The following is a 24,269-nucleotide window of genomic DNA, read 5'->3' as shown; positions in this document are numbered from 1 at the left end:
GTCTGTATAAAGGTTTGCTGTCCATAAAAAATAATACATTCAGACTGACAAACCTGCCTCTTCCCCAGACAAGACCGGAATGCCAAACACTGGGATCATATGAGAGCTGGCCGCAGAGGCGCTGAGCCGAGCCATCTACACAGCATTGGGAATAAGCAGGATGCAGCTTAGACAGACCACTTGAAAGAAGAGTTGCAGCGTGCTGATGGAGAGGCCAAATAAACAGCCTAATTCAGCCTCACTGGAAATGATCAAAGTGTCTGCAGGGGCAGCAAGCCTTATTGCAGATTCCCATTCTTCTTCCCAGGGGGGACTTTCAATTACAATATTCCCTAAATACATATTTATTGTAGCTCCTCCGCATCTTTGTGGTCAGACCATTTTCTGCACTTCATAAAATATAAATGAATGCATTCTACGTAGGCTCAAATTTTATGTTCTTAAAGCTGAAACACCAAGAAAACCACACTAAGGTTGTAGTTGACGTTTGCTGCTAAACCTACATACAGCATGGTCAATGATCCACTGTTAATATTATTATTTATTACACAGTATTTTTTAGCACTGACAGTTAACCTACATGTTTTTGGAATGTGGGAGAAAACTGGTGTACCCAGAGGAAACGCTCGCAAACACTGGGAGAACCTGCAAACTCCTTGCACCCTTGCCTGTGAATGAACAATGAAGTAGCATTCAAATACTAATTAGATCAACAGTCTGTTCTCTGCTCTTGTCAGGAAGCTACTGCAGGAGTGCAAACCAGCATTACGAGCATTACGAGCCCTTTGCATGACCCCTAACTTAGTCTTAGTTCTGCTGCATAGGCCATCATTAGGGGCTAAAAAAAATCAAAAGTAGATTAAATGGTGAGCGGCTTTAATTAAAACATTGTTTTCTCCACCCCTGTAAAAAAAATACATATTTTTTATATGCAGTAAAAGCTAAATATGTATGTTGCTATGACCACAAGGAGTATAAAGATACAAGAGCATAAGTAGTTTAGGATTCAAAGAACTTTAAATGGCTCCTGAGGATTACAGAAATTCCTTTGAACTAATCTGGACTTGTTCTTGTGCCAGAAATAGGTCCTTCTTTGTCCTTATTATATTTTTTTTTTCCATAGGAAAAAAAGAATGATTAAATAAAGTAAAAATGAGAAATTAAAGTGGCAGTACACAAAAAAGGAACAAACAACATTAAATTAGGCAATTTTAACTAACCTAAAGACACCTGGGCAGTTTATGCAGAGATCAGACAGTTTCTCAGCATGGTATTAGAATATGCATCATAATTTGTAAAAAGGCTTGAAACAATGTGGGCAGCATTATGGTTGACTGTCCCAGGGGGCCCATGCTGCCATCTATTGCCCTTGGGTTTTTGCAGTTTGTAAAAGGGGTAGGAAACTGAGGAATTACCCCCCCAACACCACCACCACCACCAAGTACTGCTCTGGTTGGCAAACAGAAAGTGCAGAGGAAGTCTTGCCAGAGGTTCTAGTCAGGGGCCATTGCTGCACATTTTGATGCTTCAAGAAAGACACCCCTTCTTCCCTTACGATGCAAGCAAACCAGCCACCTCTACAGGCCACATTCCTAACATATAAGTCAATATGTTTGAAAAAATATAATGGATGAGCAAAATTAGAAAGATGGAATGGTCAGCCAAAGCCAGGATTGCAACAGGCTCTACTTTGCGCTCCCTGCCCATTTTCCCTCCCCATGCATCGAGCTGACACCACTGAATTCAGGAGAATCTGAAGAAAGCTCTGAGACAGTACAACTGCCTCAATTTTGGTTTTGGCTGGGCACCCTCCAGCCAACCACCCTTGGGGTGTGCCAATATTACTTATGCCCAGAAACAGCCATGTTCAGTTCCTTCCCTGCAAAGTTTTGGCTGAAGCTGCACATGTTGGCTTCGTATTGCTGCTCACTGTGATTGCTATAAGACATAAAGTTACCTGGTGAAATTCTGCTCCCTGTCGGCAGCGTAGAAGCTGAAGTCGAATTTCCACCCTCGGCGAGAGTCGCAGGCTGAGGAGGTGATCATCCACTTCTTGGGACAAACGTCACTCTGCAGCCCTATGGTGGACACACAAGCGGTCAGCTTCCTGGTGTAGTTACCGTAAGGAATCTTATACACCTAAACAATTAACGAAAACACATATTTTACAAGGTGGCACCCTTTGTTCTGCGCTCCTGAGTGTTCTCTGCGTTCTCAACCCTAACAACAAGTTAAGACTGGGGCACCTACAAAGACACTAAGGGTGGCCATGCTCAGAGAGGGACTATTACGCAATTGAGTTGATGGTTTGACTTTCTATAAATGGTATATTTGGTTGCATGATACTAAGGAAGCAGTGTTCATAAAAACAGATCATTTTGGTTGGTTCTTCATTGTTTTCTTGGAGACTGAGAAGAAATCTCCGAACAAAGAGAAGTTCCAACTAAAAAGGGTTGCATACCTCCATTCCCCAGGGGCTTTTATCCTTACAGAACTTTACCACCCCCTAAATTTAATGGTCAGTCTACCCAAAACTTATAAAGTGTGGTTCTGGGGAAGGACCGGAAGGCAAAAAAAGTTCTGTTGGGGCAATTTCAGAGTTCATATCACCTTATGCATTAACTGCAGATAATTTTTACTGCACACCAATCAGAAGAAACATTATAAGCACCTAATTAGGTTTGTGGCCATGCAGCCCTATACACGGAAAGCTGTTATGCTCAGTGTGACATTAGCTGGAATTAAACTGGACTGATAGCCTATCTTCACTTGTGAGCATCAATAAGCCATGGATGCCCCTTACCCCATAGCCAGTCCACTGGTTTGTCTTGCTTAAACTACTTTTGGTAGGTACTACCCATTACATACCAGAAATTACCCACAAGACTGGACACTCTGGGGATGTTTCTAATCCAGTCATCTAGCTATCACAATATGGCCTTCATCAGAGTCATCCAAATCCTGAAGTCTGCCAATTTTTACCAACACATCACTTTTACGTTGAGCAATTATTGCCAGATGATCAATTTTGATGCCAATTTTTACCAACACATCACTTTTACGTTGAGCAGTTATTGCCAGATGATTAATGTTATCCAACTTGTCATGGGGTTAATATTATGGCTGATCAACAGTCAGACCAGTGTCTATTCATATTTTAAACATTATATCAGTGTTTACTTAATTTAAATTAACTTAATTTTTGGAAAGAAAATAAAGTTGTCTATGAAAAATTGTTGGTTATGAATACATTTTAATGTACACTGTTGTCCTCTTCTCTTGGGCATAATGATTGTGTCTGTCCCCAAATCTTGACCTGCTAGGGCCCTGAAGAACATGAGTTGTACAGCTCTGGTCAAAGAATAAACAATATTTTATGGGTCCCATTCAGAAATGAAGCTCAGGGTAAGCATGGCCAGCTTTAGTGCCTGTTCACAAAATCCTAAATTGCAATATTTATCTCCTCCTAAAAAATACATTTGGCTCCTAATAAGCTGTTTAAAATGGATAGTAAAGCTTCTTACAAAATTAGATTCTGGTATATATTAAGTTCATAGCAATTGTTTATTATGCTTTGGAGTTTATTAATAAAATTACATTCTGGTATATATCAAGTTCATAGCAATTGTTTGTTATGCTTTGGAGTCTATTAATATCAGATTGGACCTAAAATACATTTGTCTCCTTATAAAATATAAAAAAATTTTGCAAACCAATTATGTGCACTTACCCGTGGCAATCAGAACAGATCATTTATTACTGATTGTTGTAATGAGCTATGGCACATTGTTGTGCTTTTTGCCAATAAACCAGTCTAACGTTTTTTTTCACTTTGAGCTAAATATGGTCCAAACTACAGCCCTTTTAGGTGACCCTTTATACATTCTTGAGACTTTATATAAATATAGACCCCAGCTGGAAATAATAAACATATAATATACATGAAAGTTGTCCAGTTGGTGAGGGTTGGCTTGTGAAAATGGAAAATGAAGATTTGTTTTTAGCAGTTAGTAGTAGTTGAGATTTGTTCTGTAATCATAAAAATGTTTTGCAACTTATACCAACACAAAGTTCACCATTCAGGCCCTACAACATGCAAATTCAGTAAGTCACAGAAGTCATCTTGAAGAGAAGGAACATTATCTGGAGTACTCTCTGGGACTTAGATATTCAATTATAACAGTAGTGGGCCAGGAAGGTAGTGGGATTGTCTACCAATGTTGCAAGGCTCTAAGGCAGCAGGGTTGGCTCAGTGGTTAGTACTCTTGCAGTCAGCACTAAGTAACAGGTTCGTATCCCGACCAGTACTCTATTGGCAAGGAGTTTGTATGTTTTCACTGTGTCTGCATGGGTTTCCTCCAGGTACACTGTTTTCTTCCCACATCTCATAATAAAATGCAGTTTGGTTATTTGCCTCCGCCCTAAAGTTAACCTTAAACTATGTTAATGACATATGACTATGGTAGGAACATTAGATTGGGCACAGTTAGTTATATGACAACTGACTTTGTAAAGCGTTGCGTAATATGTCAACGCTATATAAATACTAGATGATAATAATAGCTCTAGACATTGCTCACTGTTGGAGCAGACAAGAAACTGGAGGCTTCCCTCACACTGACCTAACCGTGTATAAGAGATAAAATGCAAGAGCAATGCCTTCCCTTCCTGGATCTCTGGCCCTGAGACATATAGAATGACTAGAATGGGACGATCACTGTCTGGTGGGATGAACTGTCAGACCTCACATTGGGCCGAAGGTTCACCTTTCAGCATGACAATGACTCAAAGCACACAGCGTAGAAAGCGCAGGAGTGGCTTAGGGACAACTCTGTGAATAACCTAGAGTGGCCAAGCCAGACTTGAACCCTATGGAATGTCTCTGAAGAGACCTGCAAATGGCTGTCCACTGATGGTCCCCATCCAATGTGGCTGAGTTTGAGAGGATGTGCAAAAATGATCGGCAGAAAATCCTGTAATCCAGGTGTGCAAAGCTTGTTCCATCATCACCCAATGAGACTCAAAGCTGTAATCGCTGACGAAGGTGCTTCAAGTACTAAGTAAAAGGTCTTAATACTTATGTAAATGTGAGATTTTATGTTTTTCTTTTTATTAAATTTATTAAATCGTCCTAAATTCTGTTTGCACTTTGTCATTATGGGGTAATGAGTTTAGATTAATGAGAAAAAAAAAAAGAAATAAAATGATAGAAGCCAAATGCAGTTATCCCTGGATCATCTAACCCACCTTCTAGCCCAACCATTTAAGATGTTACCCAAATTTTCTACTAAACTAGTATGGCAAATTTTGGTAGCTGCACGGTCACTGATCCCTGCTAAGTGGAAAGCTACTCTGTCCCCCTCCGTGGAGGATCTGTATAGGAGGATTCATGATGTGCGGCTTATGGAGTACCTTACTGCTCTCCTTAGAAACACTATGGATAATTATGAAAAAACATGGGAAAGCTGGGACCAATATTATGCTCGATTGTCCAGTTGATTCCCAGAGTCCTAATGACTTAGGCTGCAGTCACACTCCTTCCCCTTCCCCCTCACCTATTTCCTTTTTTTCTTTTAGTTTGGTTTTCAGGAAATTTAGACTCATTTTAATGTATGTGTTTTTTTACTGCTATGTCTTTTCTTTTCTATGATACTTGACACATGTATTTCATTGCCCCTGTTATGGGCTAACGTTCACTATGTTACAGGACTGTGTGGGATCGCAACTTCCAGATGTATGGACACTTTTTGTATTCATATACTGTCTCTTGACTTTGTGTATATTGTGCTGTTATTCCTATGGTCAAGGTCAATTGTTCAACACTTTCGGACCTATCATCATACAGCTGCCCCTTAACTCTTTTGCTCAAGTTTCTACATCTGGTATGGTATTGCACCTTATTGTTAGCCTACCTGTTAAAAAAAATAAAATAAAAAAAAAATGATTGTAGCATCAGGCTGCAACATAAGAAAATTTGAAAAAGTGAAAGGGGGTAGGAATTCTTTCCGGAACCATGTGTATATATGTGTATATAATTATATATATGTCCCACCACTGGTGCAACCAGGACCTCCATGAACACACCAAGTAGAAATACAAGGCATGGGAAACAGTTTTTGCACAAGGCCATCATACATATATGAGCTTGTTGTACAACCAAAAGAAAACATTACAAATTGTAGTTACATAGTTAGTCAGGTTGAAAAAAGACCATCAATTTCAACCACTAGAGAAATAAACATACTAGAAACCAGCATATCCCAGACAGGAGTATAGACCTAGTTGATCAAGAGGAAGGCATAAAAAAAAATGTTCAAATACGGTTCAATTTGCTTTAACAGGGGAGAGAGGGAATTCCTTCTTTAACATGGCCATAAATATGGAATTGGCATTCCTTTGCAGTTTTAACAACCACCACCCACCACCCCTCTACTGGGAAGGCTTTTCGCAAGATTTTTGAAAGCGTATGTGTATATTCGTTGCCTATTCAACCATTTGTGAGGTAAGGTTGGATGAGAAGACCTCGCTTACAACTGGCCTTCCTATTTATACCCAAGTAGTTTAATTGGGATGACAGTAGGCTCTTTGCAGGCTTCTAGACACCATACTGATCAATGTATTTATGGAGCTGGCTTTGTACCCGGGGGGCACAGTCATGGTTGAACAGAAAAGGGCCTTTCCCAAGCTGTTACCACCAGGCTGGGAGAGCACAATTATCCAAATTGACTGCAGGATGAAACAATTCCAGTTTCCCTCACTGCAGACCCCTGAACTTGATCCTTTGGAGAGGTCTGCACATGCTTTTCGCCATATAGCGTAGGCGTGGTGAACCATTCCTATCTTCCCACTTATGTACAACCCTCACTGATACAGATCCTTTATTGCTGGATCAGCTTGTAAAACCCCAAACCTGCAATGAATATGGTCCAGGATTGAAAACATTTGCTAAAAAATAGCAAATTACTTTCAGGAAATTCATTACAGTTTTGCTGGATCACTGATGAAAGTGTATTCTCTCCAGCTTTGGAGAGCTTTAACAAATCATGGCTATTGTGTGATACTTCCTCCACCTCTTAAATTGTAAGTTCTGGGCAGGGTCCTCTCCACCTCCTGTGTCGCTATCTGTATCTGTCCGTCATTTGTAACCCCTATTTAATGTACAACTCTGCATATTGGCACTATATAAATACTGCAATATTGATATTAATAATATTGGTGCCATGCCTAGCCTCCAAAATGGTGGTGGGATATTATTGGGTATTGTCTCAAATGTCCCTCATAATATCTTACAATCCAGCAGACAGTTGAACAAATACACTAACATTGGCTCAGCCCTCCTGATTTGCCTTTAAATCCCCCTAAGTATTTTGGGAAAATACCGACTTTTCTGAACAGTGGTTATAGTATAAAGTGTGATCAGCTCTATTCTGCAGGATGTGGAAATGCTATCATTTAATGATCAAAAAGAAGAATTTAGATAAATCCACAAAGCATCTATAAAACTTGCTTACTGATCATGTATTCTTCTTTTGTACTCCAAATTTTCATAAAGCTTCCCAGCCATTTTTACAATGAAACCTGACCGGTTGCTCTAAGAGCTCTGCATATTCTTTATTTTTTATAAAGCTGAACCTGTGTTCTCTTCACAGCCTCCGGTCTTGCGTACACCCTAGGCAGCTGCCTTCCATTGCCCTAGCACATTCCCAGTTAGGCTGACTTATTTCCAGGATCACTGAGACTTAATCTCTCTCCCAGCACAACAAAGCAGAGACGGAGGCCTTGCAGCGCTATCTCCCATCTGTGTTATCTGCACTGATGCAAAACTGCGGCGAGGCAGAATAACATAGACACTAGCTGCCTAAACAGCTCTGAAATGTAAAATCTCTGCCAGGAAAATCTTTATCTTCTCCCGCAATGTCACATCTGCCTGTCCTTAAAGTATTTCAGCTAATCCTGAGGTGCACGGTGGTGGACATGTTGCTTTCAAGCGTTGCCCGAAAATCTTTAGGGTAAAAATATGTAAAAGAGATTCCAAACAAGCATAGATAAGGTTCAACTGTAATGGAAAGCTTCAACAGAGCGAGTCGGAATGAAACCGTTGTGAGGCTCCTGGTATTTTGTTTATTCATTGGCCCTAAAAATATGCTAAAAATTTATAGTAAACCTGAGCAATGGTATCTGGCCCCACAGAGTGCATCGTACTGCAATGCATGAACAGAACAGACAGGGGTTGTCTCAGAAAAGATAATGTAAACTGATAATGGCGGCCATGCACCGGATACAATTCCTTTTTAAAAAATTGTTTAAATGTTCCTATTGAATCCAGTGATCAGGGGGTGCAAAATCAAGAAAGATCTTGAAATTTGTCATTTGGAAGAAAATCATAAAAAATAAAACCTGAGCTTTGCCAAAATTCACCGACATCAAAATCCATTTTTCAAAATCCTTCTGCTCATATCTATTAGCCATAACAATGTTTATAATCTCCTCCTATTCTGTGCTACATCCGCCACCTCTTAGATTGTAAGCTCTTCTGGGCAGGGTACTCTCCTCCTGTGTCACTGTCTGTATCTGTCTCTCATTGGCAGCCCCTATCTAATATACAGCGCTGAGTAATATGTTGGCGCTATAAAAATACTGTTTGTTATTAATGATAATAATTTTAATTTCCCCCACCAACTCTTTTTTTTTCTTTGTTCCTTCAATTGTTAGTTTTGTCAGCGACTGCAGAATAATTGTGATGGGGATAGATAAAAGTAAAAAGGCATTCAACAAAAGAAGTTTAGAAAGATAATATTTCATTTATAGACTATTAAATTATGTAGGAAAATGTGACACTTGTCAAAAGAACTGAAAACAAGCAAACAATCCCGAAGCCCAACTGAAAAACATTTCTATAGGAATCTCTTAGCAGCCAGGAAGGAAACACGTGGGCTGCGTGCTGAGCTCCTCCTAAAATACATGGCCTGGCTATTCCTGGCATTGGGATTTTAAAAGCTCAAAATAAGTATAAAGCAAGAAAAAAAACTTATAATTACTGACCCTTGTATTTTGATAGTCAATGACTGAGAAGATATTGGGAATACCAAGATGACATCATTGTAACCAGCATGATTATATGGTAGACATCAATGCTAACTTGTCTATTTTAGTATTATTGATAAGCAAAATTAGGGGTTTTCATTTTAATTACTGAGCTTGTGTAAATGGGTCAAAGCTGCTTCCTGGCAGGAGCAAAATCCCATCTACACAGACCCTTAATGTACTCAATGTTATATACTGACATAACAGACTGTAAAGCTGAATCTATTTGGGACTTACCATGTCTGAAAAACAAAGACAGGCTGAAGGTACCACCGCTTCCTATGGCAATTGACCTGCCTGCTCATTGGATTGGAAGAGCACCAGCACACTGATTTGTTACAGACCAGTCAATATCTAAGTAGATAACGAGGATGGGAAATTAGGTCTAAAACAACCCAATCTGGCCCAAATTATTGCAGGTGAATTTATATGTTGAAAGCCCATCATTTAGACACACTTTAAAACACACCATTGATTTATCTTCGATCGTTGGGGTAAAGTCTGCATTTTAGATACTGTAGCTTTCCCTGTCTTCTCCTTGTTGTTCTAATGCATTCTTGGCAAGATAAATTACAAATTGTATTCAATAGAATGGCATTGCTTAATGTAATGGCTGGGTGGAGCTGGGGACTGTGGTTAGAGATCTGAATACTGAAGCCCACATGACAGATAAGAAACTAATGGGTGGCTTCAACCTTAAAGAAATATCAGTTTTACTTGGACTGACACTGGAGCTTTGTAGCGATTGGGTGATATTGCTGGTCAATACATAATTCCCATACCTGGAAAGAGGTAATGTCATCGTCACCGGGGAGGGTAGACAGCCAGGGTGCTGGAGCGGTAGAGTTCAATGACAGTCTATATATTGTAGTCCGTCCTTCCCATCGACATCTTGAGACATAAACTGTTCTCTGCAGATCTGAGAAGAGAAAGAAAAACAATTTAAACAGTCATCAGTGAGACAGGTCCTCTTCTGACTGAATGAATGTTCAGCAAAGAAAGAAGATGAATTGTTTATTACAGATCTCAGGGAAAACAATTTTAACAAAAACTCATCTAGTGGTTCCCATATTTGGTTTCTGAAGCGGGGAGGGTTAAGAACATGCAATTAATCCAAACCAAACACTGGCACCAATCCCAATTAAAGACCTTATCATGGCTTTAAATTTGGACCACTAAACCAGTTTGAAGTTGTCCCATGTTTCTCTGGTTGATCCAAGTAGTCATTACCTTGTCCGGTATCACTAAAGACTCCATGTGAGCTCCCCATTACCAGCGAGCCTCTCTTCTTCTTGTCCGATGAGGTCCGGATGTTGTTTTGAAGGCTGCGGGGTTTTTCCTGGAATAAACCTGGTTGAAAGAGACAAATTCAGAGAGTAACCCCTTGTAATACAACAAGCTCCTATATAACTCAAGATTTACACAGCATGTTATAAATATTCTTCCTAAAAACACTGCAGTATATACTATAGTGATGAGAGGAGATCAATAAAATAACGTCCCCCTATATTGGTGTTTCTCAAAAAGGGTTTAATGGAACCTCAGTGTTCCTCTACAGGTTGCTAAGGATTCAGTGAGCAATGGGGAATTGGGACCTTTTAGGTCATTTTACCTGACACCCATGGCCTTTTTTGTTATCTATAAGGGTGACATTACTCCCATTGAACAACAAAGTTCCACTGACCACCACACTAATGTACTGAGAGCTATGGATATAGTAATTATAGAAGGGGTCCCGTAAGACCTGAAAGTTGTTTCAAGGGGTCTCCCCATGTTAAAAAGGTGGAGAAACACTGGTGTATATTGTTGGTGGTCAATGGAAATGGGCCACCTTACATTGGTGTTTTAGTGGAGTAGTGTTCCCTTACAGTACATTGGTGGTCAAAAGACAAGGGAGCCCTTACAATAGTGATAAGTGAAGAACCCCCCCCCCCCCCTTATATTGTTGACTACTGAAGAAGGTCCTGCCCTTATGGTCTGTGGAGAATGATCCCCTCACATTAGTGGTCAATGAAGTTCCCCCACAAGATTGTTATACAGAGAAGAAAACCCCCCTTATACCGGTGGAGTAGTGGTATTGTCACTTTATTGTGCATATGTGACCCTTTCCATTGGGAGTCTGTGGAGAAAAATTACAATTACATCAGCGGTCATTAAAAAGTACCTCTTACAATGACAATCAGTGGGCAAAACTGTCAATTATATTGGAGGTTAAGGTGGTGCCCCCTCCTGGTGATCATTGCTCTCAAGCCACTGCCAAGTAAAGGTGTCACAACTTTGAAGGCACTGTCAGGCAGGAGTTCAGATTATAACTTTTCAATGATCAAAGAACCCTTAGCAACTTGTGGAGGAACCCTCACTAAGGAAGATCAAAAAAGGGTATTGAAGATCGCCTTCATGATAAAGAATGCCATGTAACCATTAACGGTCAGTGTGATGCTCCTTTACATTAATGGTCACTGGTCCCAATCCATTGCCAAGTGGCAATGTCCGTATTATGAAGGCAAGGTCAGGCAGAAGATCAAACCACAACTTTTCAAAGATCAAAGAACCCTTAGCAACCTCTGGAGGAACCCTCATTGAGGAATATCATAATAGGGTATTCAAGATCTCCTTCATAATAAAGAATACCAAATACAGTATTCGGTGTGGTGAACTTTTCCATTATTGCTCAGTGATCCTAATCCATTGTCAAGTGGCAATGCCCATATTATGGAGGAACTGCCAGGCAGGAGATCAAACCATAACTTTTTACTGGTAAAAGAAGCCTTAGCAACCTCTGAATGAACCCTGGTTGAGGAAGAGTATTCACCATCTCCTTCATGATCCACAAATAAGATATAATATCCATACTAAGAAACTAAACACTAATGTATTATTTTCTTTTTCCCTTGGTTGGGGCTTCCAAATGATTATCTCTACAGAGGCCTAGTTCTTCCTTATCACCAATAACCCATGGCAGCCAATAACTCAAGCTTTGAGAACTCTTCCCTTGCTGATTTGCAAGCTGATCTTTGCAACCAGAGTCATCTCCGTACTTCCATGACTCTTATCCTTTTGTCAGGAGGGAGGGAGGAGGTAAATTGACGCCAAACAGATGCCTGTTAGCAATAATCTAATTTCAGCTAGCATCCCTTGGGCTGGAACCTGCTCCCATCCTGCTTTTCTTGTTTCAAGTTTCAGGAAGAGGAGAAGAACTACTAAATGAAGCTTCGGGCCAGGAAAGGTTTAAATAAAAGATGCAGACAGAAGCTGAGATATGACTATGACTGCCTCTTCTTAGCTTCCTGGCACAGGGTGGATGAAAGATTTAGGAGTCTGCTGCTTCTTTCCCGTCATCTCTGGACCAGACGCACTCTGCACAAAATGAATAAGCAAAAGGCAGACAGCTTGGGGACCAAGTGCATGAGCTTAAAGGAAAACTCCACATTTTGTTCTATTTTACATTACCTCTGCAGTCACTTACAGACATAAAAAAGTGGGTTAACTGAAATAATAAATGAAATAGCATGTCTCAGTTAAAGGCTGAAAAACCTGTACCTGTTATAGAAAAAGGTGCCTTTGAGCAAAACTGGATAGAGGCTAAAAATGTTAGATTTACCCACAGTGAGCCCACAGCTTCTAATTTATTGAACGTCACTCTCTTTCTCTGATATTACCTCTCCTTATGTTGTATAAAGGATCAGTCCACCCAAAAGTAATATTTATCTATAGACTGGACATAAAATCCAGCAAGGCGAGTTGGAATCTCTCAGTTCTGTGCTGGTAATTCTAGCTCTTCAGACCTCATTTACTGGCTATCTGGGTTCCTTCCTCTAATCTCCCCCTTTCCCTCCCAGAAGGAGCAGGGTGGGAGGTTTGAGAGAGATTAACAGGAGACGAAGGTAGACAAAGGTGGCCAATAGTCTGCTGAACCATTGTTTTCTAGTTCTGACCACCACTGAACCCTCCACATGGCAACCAGTTAGATGAGGAATGAGGGAGAGGAGCAGTCAGCGCCATGTTGGGCCACCAGGCCACTACATTCTGCCTGTTGGTAGAATCTGTCTTGCACTTATCTGCTTGCCACTTATCTACCTTTTTGTAGAATCTGCAACTGGAGTATCTGCCTGTTGTTGTCTCTTGTTTGTATCTGCAAGTCAGTCATATCTCTGCCTGTCAATATTAATGGGGTTTGCTTATAGCTGCCGGTCTTTGGCAACATCTATCTGCCTGTCATTGGTATTAGCATGTCATATATTTGGCAATCATTGGTGATACCTGGGTGTCACTCTTATGGAACACATCCACTACAAATTGGCTATGCCCCGCTTCAACTTTGCTCCATGTTTTGACCAATGTTGAATTTGACCTGAATCCAAACCCCATCACAAGTTGCCACCTAGAATGGACTTTGTTAAGCTCCATTGATTGGGGGCTTGGTAGGTTACACAGAAAGAGATAAGATTGTTTATGTTCTCATTTTAATTTACAGAAAGTGACAGGACAGGTACAGACTTATGACTGGCACTGTGCCAGCAGCTCAGTCATTGGCACCATAGCCCTGGTTCTTAATTAATCTGCATCTGCACATTTGATTGCTGGCGGCAGTGAGTGGTACTAATTTGTTATAGGGCTGCCCCTGGGACAAGCTACATGTAGCATCTCCTGAAAATCAGCAGTTCCCTGGCATGAGGAGGTGGTAAACACACCCTAACCTCATTGCCAGTGTACATAACCATAGGAAAAATAATTGCTGCAATTACTCCAAACCTTAATAGAGAAAATAAGTGCATCAACATTTAAGGACTGGTAATCTGCAATATATGACAATTATTGTTTGAGGGGTTTCAATACCTTATACAAAATATTAAACAGCCAGATCCAGCCAAAATTTAGCAAAAATTGGAATTTTAAGACCGATAAAAAATAGAAGTGAATTTGTTGCTGTGCAATCACAAGCTATGCTGGCTTCAACCATCCAATGATGAGCAAGGAAAAATCAGGATTGCCTTGCATGTGATTGGATCTTCTTTTTGACTCTTTGTGACCATTGTCACTAAGCTAAGTTGAATAATAATTGGGCCTGATTTATTAAAGCTCTCCAAGGCTGGGGAGGATATACTTTCATCAAGCTGGGTGATCCAGCAAACCTGAAATGGATCTGGTCCAGCATTCAAAACATTTGCTAGCAAATAGCAAATTACTTTGAAGAAATCCATTCCAGGTTTGCTAGACCACCAAGGTCCAGGATAAAAGTGTATCCTCTCCAGTCTTAGAGAGCTTTAATAAATCAACACAAATTTCATACAGCATTTGTTCCCTTTGAGCAATGGGGCATTCGCAGCCTGGCTCCTGTTCCCATTGGGTAACACTGGGGATTTGTAAACTTTTTAACTTCTTTACTACTTAATATTGCAAGAATTAGCTTGCCTTCCTTCCATGACTTCACTGTCATTAAGCTGGGTATATTCATAAAATGTGGATCAATCTGGGGGTCCCAGAAGTAGCAGCATTAAATACACTTATGGTAACCTGATATGAATACAGTTTGCAATGCCGTTCTGGGGAGGGTGGATAAGGCCCCAAAGTGACCAATTATCTTGTTGAAAGAACAGCCCGCTGACCCGATCAATTCACAGCTTATTGAAAGTCTCGACGCAGCAAAAGTAAACATCAATAAGTTTATTGGAAGAGATTATTCTAAGCAGAGTGCTTTTCAGGCGGCTCTATGGGTGCACCCGCTTGGTGCTGTGCCATGGAGGTGTTATGAAAGTGCAGCCAGGTTTTAAAGTGGAACTGAACATCCTAATAAGCTAAAGTTATGTTAGAGCCCTTTCTCCGGTGCCCCAATACAAAAACTGCCTCGAAATCCTCTGTAATACTTTCTGTAAACCTAGCATTGGATACATTCTCATATCAGGCTATATAATGTGTCACTGTAACATTTTCTCCTTCAGAGATCAAAGAATCTCTATCTGTCAATGCATCTATCTGCTTTTCTCTCTAGATCGATGCACAATTTCTGTTCTGGTATTGACCAGGGTCCTCATCAACTTTTTGGACTGAGATGCCAGCTTAGATATGACATATTAATGCAGATGGAACAATTGCAGTTCCATGGTGTTCATAGATGACACCTGGGGAGCCTGGGAAGCCTCTTTCTTGACTGAGGAAATGCTGCCTCCTGCCTGCAGCAAGCTAATACCATCATATCTGCCCAAGCAAGGGCTCAAACCAAGGCACAACATGGCTACCTCAGCCATATGTACCTGACAGGTCCTCTTCATAGCTGAGACTTGATCTGCAAAAAGGTCGGGTGACGGCGTGTATTTAATTAGAATCTGTTGTACGCTTCATTTTTCCACCTGAATTAAATGTCAAGGCTATTTCAGGGCAGGCCAAATGCATCTCAGCACCTCTATTGTGGCATTAAACGGTCTAAGTGAATGTAATATTGACAGGCACTGGAGAGATAACCTTCCTCGGAGCGGGTCAGAGCGATTGTTTGGAGAAAGGGGAAGGTCGTCTCCCAATTGTAAATGTAGCGTGTCTGTTATAGGAGAAGCAGAGTGCAATAAAAGAAACCATTACATTTCCTTTCTGCGGGTCTCCTGCTGATAATAATGTGTGGGGCTAAAGTGACTGCAATGTCACTGCACAACCTGCATTAGCGGCAGCGACGGGACGGCAAATAAAAAAAGGCGTCGCGGATAGGCGATTTCAGCCATTGATTTAGAAATGATTCAGAAAAAAAGGAATTATGAAGGCCAACTCCAGCTATAATATATAAAAAATAAAATGTAAAAAACAGTAAATAGCCAAAAATATAAAAAGCAGCTCTCACTGCAATACACATCTTCTCTTCCGTGCTGGCCCCTAAAGACTTTCCTTTGAAGTCTAATACTGCCCCTCTTTTAGGTTAAGTGAAGGCCAGCTTCATTCAAATCTATTCGGGTGAGCTCAGGGTGTCTTGATCATAGGCATACCCCCTGGGTGCCCATGTCATCACATCTCTCAGGTCATGTCAGGTCATGAGATGTCACATCTCATCACCGTCCACCAACATTATTTTATGGAACTGGACAGAGGACCTTAGATAGAAAATATTTCTACATGGGGGTGCCCAGCAAATGGGAATGGGGGTTGCCCATGAATCAGGAGTGGGGGGTGTTCAAACTAGTTATTCTTTGAAGTTAACTCATCTTAGCCAATTGAGCTTGCAATGTCATGGTACATAATCACTGCAATCGGGTGACGTAGCCAGGAGAAGAAAGAAGATGGACAAAGATGGCAGAGCCCAGCACTTCGTTCATGCTGGGACGAAGAAGGTTAGAGGACGGCGTGGGACCCAAATAGAGAAAAGCTCCAAAGGGATATGGGGCTCCGATTCTGCTTTCTTAGCAAATTACATCATATCAAAACAGCTTTTTATCCTGTATCATTGTTAGGAGACGCTTTTCTGGCCTACAATCCCGGGCGGTGTCCTACCGCAGTGGAACTTGCACTTACGGCAGCAGAGGAGTTCTAGGAATTAGTGTTCTGCAGCTTGCAGCATCCTTGTTTCCTTTTAGCTGTGTTTTACCTCTCTGCATCCCCTGCACTGAGACTGCACAGCTGAAGAGGATTTAGAGCTGTGATGCAGCTGATTAGCAGAATGGTTCCTGATCAATCCTATGCTGCCAGTGGCTGCTGGGTCCAATAGACTCTCTGCTCTCAGATTCCAGTGCCTGTTGTAGTGTTTAGCTGGGCTAATCTGTGCTGGAGAGATTCTTGTGTTTATTTATTGTTGGTGACCATTGCCTGTTCCTGACTCATCGATTATACGCAGCCTGGACCGACCTCTGCCTGTGACCCCGACTCCCCAGATGCCATCCTTTCCGCGTTAAGTCCGGGGGAAACTGTGTGCTGGTAGATGCAACCAGTCACACCACAGGAGCTCATTTTACACATGGGGATATATAGGTGTGTGAAACGGAAAAACTTTTAGAAATGTTATCACCATTTTTTTAACATGGGAACAAGTTGAGTCTCTAAAATTGGAACAGAGGTCACATAATACCTCTATGGTGGTGATCAGATTCACTGGAATGGAGTAAATTGTATCCACTTTCTAAAGGCAAACTGCTGCATGAGCAGTGAATGCCTTTTTTTTCATAAATTCACCACTGATTCCCAAAGCGGTAAACAATTTCTAAAGTGGCATTCAGCTGATGACTACTTTAAAAATAGGGTAAACAGAACAGTAAAATGCAAATGTGACATTAAGTATCAGGTTAATGTGATGATCTTTTAGCTGATTGGGCAAAACTGAAAAAATGGTGCCATTTGCATCTAAATACTGCAATTTTTGGTGAACAACCTGTTTGACCTTTTATAGGTCCCATAAAAATAAAAGAGCACATTATTTAAGCAGCAAAAATAATTCACACTCTAATAGTAAACTATATCACTCAGCATATGATATCACCATAGAACAGTATGTGAGAGGTGGGTTGGGTTCACACCTACCTGAACAGGTGACACAGCTTATCCCTTCAGCGCTTAGGTTGTTTTTAAGGTCCAGCAGTAACTGAATATTTGTATCCGGTCTGAAGAGCACCGGGGCCCGGCTGGCCGGACGGAGACGTGCCGCAAATGATATAGAAAGAATGAGAACCACCACAAAGAAACCTGGGATGGAATGAGAAGATGAAGAAGAAGGTTTGATGTACAAAGTGTCCAGCTTCTGAAACGCATCTTGATGTACATAATTATCAAACACTGCAATGGTGTATACTTAAAGCCCAACTCTGCCCAAAAATGTTACTTTTATAATTGGTGGATGCCGGGTAATGGGGAAACGGTGTAAAGCTCCTTTAGGCTTTTAAAGTATCTGCTGAGACAAATAAAAAATGCTACAAAATGCTCTATAAAAAATTGTACTGATTTTGTAGCTCCCTCTACCTTCACCCCTGACCCCACCCTCTATCTTATTATGGGTATTTAAATAAATATGCCCCCTTTACTAACCAAAATCCACAGTCATGTGACAGTCTGATCTCAGGTCTTCCTGAGTCCTTCTCCTGGGTAAGTCAATGCTTAGGTGACGTAGACATTTCCTTTTGGATGCCCAGAGGTGGCTTCGGGTGTCTGGTGGCCTCAGAATCCAAAAGGGAAGTTTGCAGTGAGAGAGGACTATCAAGGAATGGCCAATATGGGCACAGTGAGACCAGTAGGACAGGCCTCAGGTGGTCTCAGGAACCAAAAGGGAAGTTTGTAGCGAGAGAGGACTATCAGGGACTGGCCACTATGGACAAAGCAAGACCAGTGGGGACCAGGGAAATATCCTAGATTGTAAGCTCTTTGGGGCAGGATCCTCTTCTCCTCCTATGTCACTGTCTGTATCTATTTTTTCCAACCCCTATTTAATGTACAGTGCTGCATAGTATGTTGGCGCTATATAAATCCTGTTTAATAATAACAATATTAATGCACAAGCCTCTGCTAACCAACAAGCATTCCACATTCCAGTAAAATAAAAGGTCGATTGGTCGATTTCTCTCTCTGAATTTCCTCTCAATAAACAAAGGGAGAAGAGACGCATTATCTCACCAACAGTAATATGGCGGCCTTTGACGGTGGTCCACAGGACGCAATGGTGCAGGATGGTGTGAAGCCCCCTGATGAGCTGATCCGTGCGGTCTGCGTCTGTCTTCTGCTCTACATTATCCGGAAGGACAGAGACCAATGGGACGTCGCCAAACTCCAGGGCCACTGGAGAGAGCAGACAGGGAGGTGCTTTATCGGGCTCACATTTGTAAATAATAGAAAGGGCTTAAATAGAAAGAAAATGTATAAACAGCCTGTCACCTCCTATTGTCCAATACAACATCACAAACATCATATTGTAGTACGGACAGAATATCTGCATCTGTAAGGATTGCTCAACAAATATCCGACACATTCCTGATGGTTCAGATCTATGCGGCAAGCATGGCTGCTGTATACAAGGGGGAAGGTTTACAAGGAGGGGCTGTCAGTGACCAGCCTATCTGTGGTTAACTGGAATTTCCCAGTGAGTGGTCACTGGGTATGAAGAGGTTTGATTTGAAGGTGGACTTGCCATTTTATTCAAATTTGTGTGGGATCACTTATGAATTATGACCGCTGTTGATAATGACTTTGAGGCTGTGATCCTGCTAAGTCAGGGATGACAATGTTCCACAGATGACAATGTTCCCACTGCCCTCACCCTCGGCCCTCTATAGCTTTACCAGAACACACTGGACCTGATTCTAGAGTTTCATTATTAGTATTTAACGTGACAGATTAACCGAGTGAACCTACCAGCATCCTCTTCCACCGTCAGTAGGGGAATGTCGTCATCCAGATAGGGCACAGGGTGGGAGCAGGCTTCACGACCCAGTATGAGATCTTCATAGACATTCAGGCTGCTTCTCTTGAGACATTTCTCACTGCAACTGAAGATGGGAAATGCTGAGAAATGTCTTGGGTAGGGAACGCTGCAGCATCAGAGAGCAATAAACAAAAGCAGCAATTTATTTCAATTCCATTTCTAGAGATGAAGAATAATTCTCCAATGAAAGCAGCACAGCAGAAAGTAAGGCCAAGGCCACCAGTGATGACGCTCTTTCTGCCATTGTAGAAGCTCTGTGCTGACATTTATAATGATTAGGGATGGGCACAGGGTCAGGCCAGGGACCTAGGGGCCAACCAGAGAAAGGAAGGAGGGTTCATCACAAACATAGCTTTCATGGCATATTTTTGTAAGACAGCAGGGGCCAGGAGCCCACCAGGTCAGATGGCTATCCTTTGACCCTCATCAATTTGGAGCCATACCACTGAGGCCTACCAGAGGTTTATTTCAGTCCTCTAGTGGGCCAGTCTGACCTTGGATGGGCAAAATTAAAAAAGTGCCTTGTTGAGGATAGGGGGTCATGTGGTAACGTGTTACATTAGTCCCAAGTGAACATAATTCAAAAGAATATCACTTTTTATAAATTACTCTTAGTTTAAAAATTAGTCAGGAAAATTCAGTTTTTTAATGTGCTCTCTAAATTCTCTTTTTTCATTTAGGGCGTGTTCCCACACATGAAGACCGGCCCCCCTGACCTATACTATGGTCAATTGCTCTTTAACTTACTTGTTAGGTTTGGAAAGATTAATTTGCAAAATAGATCAAATTAACTTCATTTCCCCCAAATTCCTCAATTTTTCATTTGCTGAGAAAGGAAATGTTTGTAGAGAAATTAACTAATCAAAAATTGTCTTCTCATCCCTAATGAGCCCATCCCATGACACAGATTTATTAAAATAGTGAAATGCATTACACAGCAATGACAATCTCATCCATGCCCAGCATGGTGTGGGTCAGTTTTAGCATTCATTAGCATGCATCTAAAACCCCTGTTATATTCTTATCTTACAACACTGCACACAAAAAATAACTTAATGTAGTCCGTTAATTTTTAAAACTTAACTCCAGGCAAACAGCTTTCACAGATGACATCTATAAATAAAGGAGCTGCGTGACCGGCCTGAGGATTTGTATTTCTATCCAGCTTCTGAAACGCATCGGCTTTCCATGCAGCTTTCTCATTCAGGTACATTCTGAGCTTATGACCTAATGAAGTGAGGCTATGTCCCCAAAATGCGTCGGCTCTATTTAGTAATTCCATACCTAAACGTATATATGGACTTCAATATCTTAGTGTGGCGTTTTAACTCTATTTGCAATTATTTTAAAGCCTAAAGGGTACTGACCCAAAATTCCAGATTTTAATACTTTTTTTGTGGACACTCGTTGACAGGATTGAATCTAGAACTGAAGAGATGCACTGTGTGATTATAGTCCTTATACAAGTTTATTCCAGTATAAAAGCCGACTCGTTTTGGGGACACGGCTTACTCCAGCAAGTTCAGAACATACCGGAACTAGAGGCAGCTTTTGGGGAGAAGGCCAGTAATGGAAGCCCTCACTAACTTGGTCAAAGACTATATTTGTAAAGTGAGATATCTGTTATAAGAGTCCATGAAGTACAGAATATTGAAAAATACTTCCAGCCGTTTCTGCCATCATGTAGCAGTCGGTATATCAGGCTCAACTCACTATGAGTGGCACAGCGTCTCCAGCGGCGAAACATAGGCTCCCCATATTCCCAGCGCCGCCGGCATTATAAACAGCACGGCTACCCAGCAGCACGAGACGATGAGTGACATGAAGAGGCCGAAGTCATGAACAGCCGGGATCTGCAGAAAGACAGGAGAGGAGTCAGAGCTGTCAGAAAAATGATATCAGACCAAGCAGTAAACATTCAGAAAACTAATTCCAGAGCGGAGTATAATAAAATTGCGCTTCCTCTTCCCACAATCCTCCCTGTCAGTCTGCGAGACGCCTCCTGTTTGCATGCTGAATCCTATTTTCCGACAGGCGCCATGGCATTTTATAGAAACGCAGACTGACAGGAAGGAACAACATCAATGAACAACAATCTTGGAATGGAATGTAAAAATATAATTGGGCTTTAATGATTTCACTGAGAGGGCAGCCATTTTGAGAGTGGGAACAATATTTCATTCAGATACTGGTGATGGAAGGATAGAGCAGATTTTGAAGGCCTTTGTTTTGGAATTTAAGGCTAAATTGATTTATATAGAGTTGAAAAAGGTTGGAACCTACTGCTGCGTCCATGTTGAGGAAATTTTCTATCATGTCCCATGAATGTGACTACACACGGTGGGCAAATCTCAACAATGTAAACACAAAGCAAAGGGTTCTTGTTTTAAGCTTTCTAACATCACAAGCAGCAATACAAACCCGATAAGGGGTTCTGATATTTTCTTATGCTACTTGAAAGTATCTAAAAACATTTTTTGGTAGGGCTTTAACTAAAAACTAAATGTGGGGAGGCAGCCATTTTGAGTTGTAGAGATAGGCAAATCAGCTAAATTAGTGTTTATCTTGACAACCACATGAGAGCCTTTAGTTCCTCACAATTTTATGCAATCTTTTTGTTCATCCCACTGAATTAAAGTTGAAAGTCTGCAGTTCAACTGCATCTGAGTTGTTTCATTTAAAATTAATTGTGGTAATGTACAGAACCAAAAAAGCTGTCTCTGTCCAAATATTTATGGACCTAACTGTAAAATCTGGATGCACAAAGTGTTTTAGAAAGGACGTGCTTTAGACTGACCAAGCTTCCATCAATCAAAATGGCTGCCCCAACAATACCAAAGGTGTCAGGCCCGGGCCTGCTTCTAACCTGGGAGAAGATATTTGCGGCGTAGGCCGAGGCGGTGGTTAATGAAGTGAAGAAGGTCGCTTTCCCAGCTGTCTGTATCGTGTGGATCATGCGCTGGCGAGGGTCTCTGATGTGCTTGGCCTGGCGGTACGTGTTAATGAACACAAACACATCGTCCACCCCTATCGAGAGACACAAAATGGTTTACTGTAAAAAGGAAAATAGACATTTTTTCTACATCAGGCAACTTGCCTAGTAACCCATGCTAAGTAACCCATAGCAACCAATATTTTCCTATATTTTGACATGGTAAAAGCTGACATCTGAACGGTTGCTATGGTAACCAGCCTTTATTAACCTAAAACCATGGTGCATATTACCCATAGCAACCTTGTGAAGGTAAATATATAAAATAAAATAACATTAGAAACGTTTTACAACTATAGACCTGGGGATGTCCAATTTGCAAAATCTTTGTTTTTGGGAATTTCTAATATGTTTGCATTCAAACTTTTTTCTCATTGTGGTGAAAACCATGGCCAATGTGCCCATGCACCTGGGGAACACAACAAAGCAGCCAGCATGAGTTCCCTTACATCCTCCATTCTTCTAAATTTTTTTGCAAGTCATGTGACTTCATGTAACACATGACAAGGCGGTAAGTGACAGCAGGGGCATACCTGCCACAGGTGGGGTGGGCAGGGTAGGTATTGGGGGGTTAGGGGGTTGCAACAGTGTCACCAATTGCCACCCCTCTCCTTCATCTCTTCTTTATTCCTTCTATGATGTGGGGGCCCATACATATTTTTTTTCTGGGGGGGGCCACTGGTTTCCTGTTACTCCCCCGGGGTAGAGGTGTACACGTCACACCCCTTTTATGAATGGCACAGCGGGGGATATCATGGGGGGGGGGGGGACCATATTGAAACGTTTAATCTGCCAGTTTCTTCTTCAGGTGTCCTTAATACTTAAAAAGCCGATGAATCTTGTGGCGGTAAATCTGCAGCTTCAGCATTGTGCGCTGATCAAACGATTTCCACAGATAGGTTCGCTGCAGACTCTGCCCGCTGTTATTAGAATTCATAACGTACTGATTACCACCTACCGTTTGTAATATCAGGAATGTGGCCAAAATGAGGGCAACCAATCAGGATTCATCTTTGTTTTGTTGGGTATCAGCTTTTCATCAACCAAGAGAAAGAGAATTTGATCCTTTTTTATTTTACAAGATAAATCACTTTCTGTCTTATGGTGACAACGCTCACTAAATTGCATCTTTGGTGGAAAACCGTTGTCACTCCAGGACAGAAAGTGTGTTAGGACTACAGAACAACTCCGAGTCCCTGTGTCTTTATTGCATAGTAGAGAGGTGATCAGTGTGTCTCCTTCTTGGGAGTGAGGGTGGTCCGTTACCCCCACAGTACACAATATAACCCCATATAATGATAAATGACTACTTACCGATACCCACAATGACAAAGGCAGCCACCCCGTTCAGAATCCCCAGATACTGAATCCCGAAGGCCACGTGGTAAAGGAAAAGGGCCACAAGGCAGCTGAGGCCGATGCTGGCAATTCCAAAAAAGGACAGGAACACTGCACAATGGGGGGGAACCGTCATTATTCTTTATTATAATAATAATACAACCAATCACATATTAGTATCAAATCAATATCAGTAATAATCTACATAATAATATAGTGGGCGGGAGGGGCATGGCCTCTTACAACTCTGACATGACATGATTGTGGACTTTGTACAGTGCTACGTAATGTGACGGCACTAAATAAATACTGTGTAATAAAAATATTATTATTATTATTAACCACCTAAGCGTTACACTGAGGTCTAGATTTCTGTACCAAAAGTGATCCACTGTTTTTCATAAAAAAATTTTTTAAATTGTAGACCTGTAACTTACAGAAATATGTCCGAACAGGGGTTCTAGTAGATAATATGAA

The 24,269-nt window shown here is 41.3% G+C and overlaps 1 protein-coding gene across 1 annotated transcript in view; it reads right to left on the bottom strand.

The window, feature by feature from the left end:
* Nucleotides 1–24,269, bottom strand: part of DISP3 (dispatched RND transporter family member 3) — a 71,198-nt gene that overhangs the window by 20,096 nt on the left and 26,833 nt on the right. Inside the window, exons 5-13 of the mRNA XM_072425328.1 lie at nt 23,769–23,903; nt 22,329–22,489; nt 21,176–21,315; nt 19,393–19,526; nt 18,658–18,819; nt 17,575–17,736; nt 10,315–10,434; nt 9,867–10,003; nt 1,958–2,139 (exon numbers count right to left, since the gene is read on the bottom strand). Of these exons, the coding sequence (XP_072281429.1) occupies nt 1,958–2,139; nt 9,867–10,003; nt 10,315–10,434; nt 17,575–17,736; nt 18,658–18,819; nt 19,393–19,526; nt 21,176–21,315; nt 22,329–22,489; nt 23,769–23,903 (1,333 nt within the window). The remainder of the gene's footprint in view (nt 1–1,957; nt 2,140–9,866; nt 10,004–10,314; nt 10,435–17,574; nt 17,737–18,657; nt 18,820–19,392; nt 19,527–21,175; nt 21,316–22,328; nt 22,490–23,768; nt 23,904–24,269) is intronic.

Source organism: Pyxicephalus adspersus, chromosome 11 (assembly GCF_032062135.1).
Source record: "Pyxicephalus adspersus chromosome 11, UCB_Pads_2.0, whole genome shotgun sequence".
Classification (NCBI taxonomy): Eukaryota; Metazoa; Chordata; class Amphibia; order Anura; family Pyxicephalidae; genus Pyxicephalus; species Pyxicephalus adspersus.
Note: the sequence above shows the minus strand (reverse complement) of the source record. Positions and strands in the feature narration are given on the sequence as shown.